Here is a 7,860-nt window from a genome sequence, read left to right as displayed (position 1 = left end):
TAACACACAGGCTATTTTACATATTTGAACAAGACCAATGCTGAGACTAGAGTATTGTTGTATATGTCTGAATTATTCATTAATGTTGAAAGTTTTTATTTTAATTTTTTATATCATATTCTGCTCAATAAGGCACCTTTAATATTATAGCTTTCAGGAACTGTGGGCTTATCAGCAGATGTTTTTAATAAGCTGTTTTTATGTTGATGGGTAAAAGGATTAATACAAATACAAATGTAATTGAGGCAAACAAAATTTGGCAAAAACTAATTAAATTACTATTTATTTATTTATTACTGATATTAATCCTGATTAAAAACACAAACAAAACAAATTGTGATTTATCAATTCTAGTTTTAAATAACTCGATTTGAACTCAATTGTAAAAGCATGATTGCATGTATAGTATCCAAACAGACACCAATATTAATCTATCTCACACATCCAATGCAGATCGGTCTCACAGGACACGTCATTCCAAACATTTTTGTTAGAATAGATCTGTGCACAGTCCTCTTCACCCCAATTTGGATTCCCTGCTCCATTATTAGGCTCTCCTCCTTTCCAAAACCTAACAGGTATTACAGGAAAACAAGATGAACTAAAAGATTGGACATCAAATACAAATAACTATAAGTAATACAGCCATGTTCTTTTCTTAATACCCAAATGAATCTTCTGGTGAAAGGGGCAGACACCCTACGTTTAAATGCATCCTGTGTGTTGTGTTAACTCCCATTACAGAAACATGTGAAACATTTAGAAAGGTCACAACATAAACCAGCATCTGTATTTAAAACCAAAGTAAAGCCTTACGTCAGGGTCAGTGGAGATCCATCCACCCATTTCCAGGTCCCCTCCTCTTCTCTGTCACTCAAACCAATCCAAGTGCTTTTCTTGGTCATGCTAGAGATGAATTCCTGTTCACATATTAAAAATGCAGTTTACTGGGATGGACATCAACATTCAGATAACTTTTCCCTTTTTACTAGCTCAGAAATATGTAATTAACACCTTTGTTGTAACGTAATCATTATAGCTGATAGACACATTTGCTAGTATATGTACAATAAAAACATGAAGAAACGGGGGCACATTTGAAATTATAACTTTTTTAGCAGGAGTGACAAGGGGTAGCACGGGTAATATCGTCCCTTTAATCACTAGCCCGCTCTCCACCAGCTGGTTAGCTTTCTCCGTGCAGTCTAAAAAAATAACCACCGCACTGTTCATGCGGGAGGCAGATTTGACTCTGCCATATCCCACCACAGCCCCCACAGCCAGACCACACTCCTCCACCGACACACCGTCAGGTGGAGAGAGCTTGATGGCGTGTTTGCGAGTCAGCTTCTCCAACCCGGCGCAGCTGCCACGGGACGCCATGCCGGGCGGCGTGACTGCAGCTGCAGCCGCTAGACAAACAATTAGACAAACAAATCACCAGTGCAACCAAAACAACACCACCAAAAAACACCAAAGTCGGACAAGTGATGCACAATGACATAAACTATCTCCCAGAGAAAAGTGAAATATTAACAAGGGTTTGAAAAGTTGTAAACTTGAAACGATCGCTCTCCGCTATACTCACCGGTCCACTCACAATCAGAGAGAGAGAGAGAGAGAGAGAGAGAGAGAGAGAGAGATGAGAGGAGAGAGAGATGAGAGAGAGGAGAGGATGAGATGAGAGAGAGGAGAGAGAGAGAGGAGAGAGAGAGAGAGAGAGAGAGAGAGAGAGAGAGAGAGAGAGAGAGAGAGATTAATAATGTGGCCTTTTTGGCAGTTTAAGAAAGGTGTGCGGCTGCTGTGAGGAAATATCTGCCTGAAATTACAATGGGCTTTAATGGAGACATGTTGAACATTTTTGTCACTTCATGCCCTCAAGAGGCATTTTGTTTAATTATTTTGCTTAATTATTTGTCATTTTTCAAGCTATGAGATGTTTTCCTATGTTTATCATGAAACATTATGTCTGAGGAGTGTAGGGTTTGGGAATGAAATAAAGAAATTGAAGTACTATAGTGGAATGCTGTGGCACAGCATTCGCACTAATTAGGAAATCATAATAAGAAAAGATGCTTTTTCCTTGTCCCCTGATTACACAATGTGACTTTACCATATTGCATTTGGACCTCCTATCAGACTCATCCTCAGAGTCCTCCTCAGACTCATCCTCAGAGGTCCCAAGCAACCCAAAATCCTTAGTATCATCACACTCCTACAACGGAGAGACGAAGGCAGAAAGGATATTGTCAATTAGTAAATCATAACAAGTAAAGATGCTTTTTTCTTGTCCCCTGATTACACAATGTGACTTTACCCTTAAGCATGCGGACATCATTTCAGAATAATCCTCAGAGTCCTCCTCTTCAGTGTCCTGAGGAGAAATCCAGCCCATATAGGGGAGGAAGTCCACATCTTCCTCGGCGAGTAGCTTTGGGATGTCTGTAAAGCCTTCCTCTGGTTGTTCTGAGTCCTAAAACAAGGTAGAGGGGATGGTTGGGTGCTACAAAACCTTCAAATCTGGGGTGGAAAGGTGGACAAATATAAATAAATAATGTTTTTCATTTAACAAACCCTTTCCTCGATGGCCACAAAGCTGGTGAACTGAGACAGGATGGAGAACTCTTTGCTTAACTCGATGATGAAGCGCTTCAGCTCCGCTTTCTTTCCCTGAAACAAAACAGGTCCAGTTTAACACCTGGAGCTGGGACTAGACGTCTAAAGCGATGCAGGTTTCTTTTGTGCACACACACACACACACACACACACACACACACACACACACACACACACACACACACACACACACACACACACACACACACACACACACACACACACACACACACACACACACAGCATCCTGAAGTGTATCTGTCAATTTCTGTTAGACAATCCCAGGTTTTAATCAAGATAATAATAATAATAATAATAATTCAAGATAATTTCTGAGACGAAAAAGTACTTGTAGATTTTTTAAATCCAGACTGATTTCTGTACAGAGGGAGTACCACCAAGAAAGCATGGTATACTGTTCTGACTTGAAATTAGAAAAAAGGTTTACTTTCCTTCGCACTTTGGCTATACATTTAATTAATTAATTAAATCTCATTAATTATGAGACCTTGTGTCTCAATGAGATTTTAAACCTGTATAAATAAAGGCTAAATAAAAAAAAATAAAAAAAAATTAAAGCCAGTTTTGCTGGGATCCCACTGCTGTATTTAGGGATAAATGAAGCTCATAGATCATAGTCTATGCTGTGTTTAATGTGAGTGGTATAGTTCCTTTAAGCAACCAGTTCAAATTGGATTCTGATGTTGGTTCCTTTTAAGAATAATGTGAACAACTCCAAACAAGTTCATCTGAATTGAGCGCTTAGACTCGCAGTGGAGCGTAGCTTTAGCAACGTGATATATTTGATGATATTGTACTGCAGACAGGTACAGTGTAGTGAAGGTCTTCAAATGGACAACTAAAAAATCTTATTTGGTCTTGGATTTGTTTTACTTTAACAATGTTTTCCCTCTCTTTAGTGGTCTGCTGCTGCCCCGTGTCCGAGTGGAGCATCATGGGATTGAGAGAACAGACGCGGGTAATCTGGGCAGTGGAATCTATTTTAGTGATGACCTGAGGTAAGTGGAACATCTGAAATCAAGTTTGTTATGAAATATAAAACCTGAAATGATCAAGAGACACGTTTTCTAAACAGAAAATACCTCATACTGATACAAACTTAAGTAAAAGGCAGAGGGCAGAAAGTGGTTTTGAAAATTACAAATGACATTAACTTATAAAAAAAAACAGCCCTATTAAATATTTCCATCTAGATAGTTTGAAATATGATGTCTAATGTCTGGGAAAATGGCAATAGCGTAAAGGATGAAACAAAACAAAACACCATCAATACGTCACACCTCTTAAGTGCTAAAGGTAGTCCTAGCAACTGTACCAGATAATTATCTATATATCTATCTCAAATATAGAAGGAAATTGTTTTTTTTCTCACGCTGAGAGTCAAGACAAATTCAAATAAACTTTATTGACATGCCCATATTTAAAACACACTATTGCCAAAGCACATTGACAATACAGATTTCAGACTGAAACAAGTGAGATCAAGTCCATTGTGTTAAATAGAGACATATCATCTTACAAAGCCATACAGATGAATAATATTCTAAATGTATTGATCCTGTATAGATCTGTTTTACTGGTTAATACAAAGAGAATAGCATGACATTGTTGTGAAAGCAGGGATCTTAATTTTAAATGCTGATAAACACAAATGTCTTTCCTCTGAAGTACTCTGTCTGCCGCTGATCATAAATATAAAAAGTGCACATCATTTCAAAGATAACTTTCAGGGAGGAGTTGTTCACTTTGAGAAAAAAAGGTGAAGTGGTAAAGCTGCTTTTATCTGATAACAGCAGTTTGTTGAAGTGGAAAAGCTTTATCTCGTCAGAGAACATGTAATACACCCACAATATCTTTTTACGTTTTTTATCTTTGTATGCATGCTCAAAGAAAGTTGCCATTTCCTGATCTAGCTATATCTAATTTGTCCTGCAAATCCTGCAGTTAAAGTCCCAGATTATTATTGTGATAAACATACATACATTTTTGTATTAATTGACAGCACTAGTTCTTACAGTATGTACAAAGTGTGAATGTTAAATACCTGCAATAGATTTATACTCACATGGCCACAAGAGGTCATTGTTAGGAAACATACTGTATAACACACAGGCTATTTTACATATTTGAACAAGACCAATGCTGAGACTAGAGTATTGTTGTATATGTCTGAATTATTCATTAATGTTGAAAGTTTTTATTTTCATTTTTTATATCATATTCTGCTCAATAAGGCACCTTTAATATTATAGCTTTCAGGAACTGTGGGCTTATCAGCAGATGTTTTTAATAAGCTGTTTTTATGTTGATGGGTAAAAGGATTAATACAAATACAAATGTAATTGAGGCAAACAAAATTTGGCAAAAACTAATTAAACTACTATTTATTTATTTATTACTGATATTAATCCTGATTAAAAACACAAAAAAAACAAATTGTGATTTATCAATTCGAGCAAAGTAATTCTTATTCATGAAATCAGACATTTTGTATAGTTTTAAATAACTCGATTTAAACTAAATTGTAAAAGCATGATTGCATGTACAGTATCCAAACAGAAACCAATGTTAATCTTTCTCACACATCCAATGCAGATCGACCGAACAGAACGCGTCATTCCAAACATTTTTGTTAGAATAGATGTATGCACAGTCCTCTTCAGACCCCCCTGCTCCATTATTAGGCTCTCCTCCTTTCCAAAACCTAACAGGTATTACAGGAAAACAAGATGAACTAAAAGATTGGACATCAAATACAAATAACTATAAGTAATACAGCCATGTTCTTTTCTTAAAACCCAAATGAGTCTTCTGGTGAAAGGGGCAGATACCCTACGTTTAAATCCATCCTGTGTGTTGTGTTAACTCCCATTACAGAAACATGTGAAACATTTAGAAAGGTCACAACATAAACCAGCGTCTGTATTTCAAACCAAAGTAAAGCCTTACGTCAGGGTCAGTGGAGATCCATCCACCCATTTCCAGGTCCCCTCCTCTTCTCTGTCACTCAAACCAATCCAAGTGTCTTTCTTGGTCATGCTAGAGATGAATTCCTGTTCACATATTAAAAATGCAGTTTACTGGGATGGACATCAACATTCAGATAACTTTTCCCTTTTTACTAGCTCAGAAATATGTAATTAACACCATTGTTGTAACGTAATCATTATAGCTGATAGACACATTTGCTAGTATATGTACAATAAAAACATTATTGATTGATAAAAGCAGGAGTTATACAATCACAAGTGTTAAAGCGGCACACATTACCAGTTCTTTATTACTGTCTACGATCACCAGATGTGCTCCTCCGGCTGTGCAGTTGTCTCTGCTTTGTTCCCAAGAAGCTTCCTCAGTAGAGAAGAGATAACAGGAACAACCGAACATCCTCCATCCTTCTGGACACGTTTTTGCTGTAAAAGTTTTAAGATCTTGTTGATTTACTGCTTTAACTGCTGAAATATGGAACTCTTGAGTGCATTATATGTCACTTTTGTAATAATAATGAAAACACATATTTATTAAGCATTTTTAGAGGGATCAAAAGATATCACAAATTTCATTGCAGAACAACTACTTCTCTTTTTTGGGATTTAAATAACTGTTTCGATGTGATCTAGTCAGGCACCACAGCACTGAGACTGATCTAGTTAAAGTCTTCAATGACATCCACTTAAACACAGACAGTGGCAACATTTTGGTGTTAGTTACTAGACCGACTGGAAAACTGGGTCTGACTTTCGGCAACAGTTCTAAATTGGTTTGAAACCTTGTTATCATTTATTATTATTATAATTATTATTATTATTATTATTATTATTATTATTATTATTATTATTATTATTATTATTATGATTATTATTATGATTATTATTATTATTATTATTATTATTATTATTATTATTATTATTATTATTATTATTATTATTATTATTATTATTATTATTATTATGCCGCAAATATCTGGAACAAACTACCTCTAAGTTCTTCTTCCTATTGCTTATATTAAAAGTAATTTAGACAAGGAAACTGGCCATAAGAATAGTTTACAGAGAAATATAAATATGGTGGTCTACACAAGTGTATGGGGCATGATGGTGGGTGAAGAAAAATAAAACAAACTATAAATTAAATCACTCACAACTAAGTCATTCAAAACGAATTCTTTATTATCATTAATAAAAATTGTCATTGTGTAACTATTTTATGAAAGCATCAATAGTCAGCCTTAGACTATCAATATCGAGGTATTTTGTAAAAAAATATTATGATAATAGATATCTTACATACACATACCGAGCCCTATGCAAACCCCCCACATGAAGCACTGACCCTTTTCCATCAAACTCTGAAGCCTGTCCACCTCTCTGGTCTTTTTGGTGAGGCTGGCCTTCAGCTGGTTGACCAGCTGATCTCTGGCCTGGAGACGCCCAGTCAGGTTTGCTTTGACAGCGGAGAGATCTGCAGCTTGCAACAACCTTCTGAGTAACGGCCTGAAATGAACAAGAGACACGTTTTCTAAACAGAAAATACCTCATACTGATACAAACTTAAGTAAAAGGCAGAGGGCAGAAAGTGCTTTTGAAAATTCCAAATTCCAAATGACATTAACTTATAAAACAGACTAACAGTAGACTGTGAGTCCGATGAGAACAACCAGCGGGAAAACACTCAGCAGCCCAAAACCGAGAACAGACGCTCGGGGAAATCTCCTGGGACCTGAACACAGAGAAGACCAGTGAGTATAATACATCCACAATCCACAGCTCACTCCGTCTGACTGAACACTTACCTTCTTGTATTGCTGATCTTGGGGTTAGGGGTTTTACAGTTTCCACATCGTCATTGATTTCCTCCATTGTTTTTAAAAAATGCCAACTTTTTTCTTTAGGTCAGCTCTGCAGCAGGGACTGCAGCGCATGTGACCGAGGTTGAGGGTTTCTATTTCTAAATATGTTATCGTTCTGAGGAAGTGACTCATCTAAGATTTGCTGAAAGAAGTTTCCATGACAATCTTCCAGATGATTATCAGACACACCATATTACAGTTACAGACATTCTCTCTCAATATAATTGTTCTGTTTTTATTTAAAACAAATACATGTCATATCATTTTAATGTTGAAGTTTGTCTGCTGCCAAAATTATCTTCCACAAAAAAACATCCACCACTGAATATTTTAAGTTACAGACCTTAAAAATATTAATTATATGAACACTTACA

The 7,860-nt window shown here is 36.3% G+C and overlaps 1 protein-coding gene across 1 annotated transcript; it reads right to left on the bottom strand.

Annotated features, from left to right (window-relative positions):
* Positions 1–4,422: 4,422 nt before the first annotated feature.
* Positions 4,423–7,476, bottom strand: LOC117495511 (CD209 antigen-like protein E; the record flags this gene model as incomplete). Its single annotated transcript, XM_034146789.1, has 6 exons — positions 4,423–5,341; positions 5,587–5,690; positions 5,908–6,050; positions 6,970–7,130; positions 7,267–7,356; positions 7,430–7,476. Coding segments are annotated over 6 exons (681 nt in total), but the record flags the coding sequence as incomplete, so codon positions are not given.
* Positions 7,477–7,860: the final 384 nt, after the last annotated feature.

This window comes from Trematomus bernacchii, unplaced genomic scaffold, assembly GCF_902827165.1.
Source record: "Trematomus bernacchii unplaced genomic scaffold, fTreBer1.1, whole genome shotgun sequence".
NCBI classification, from domain to species: domain Eukaryota; kingdom Metazoa; phylum Chordata; class Actinopteri; order Perciformes; family Nototheniidae; genus Trematomus; species Trematomus bernacchii.
This window is presented reverse-complemented; position numbering and strand designations above follow the sequence as displayed.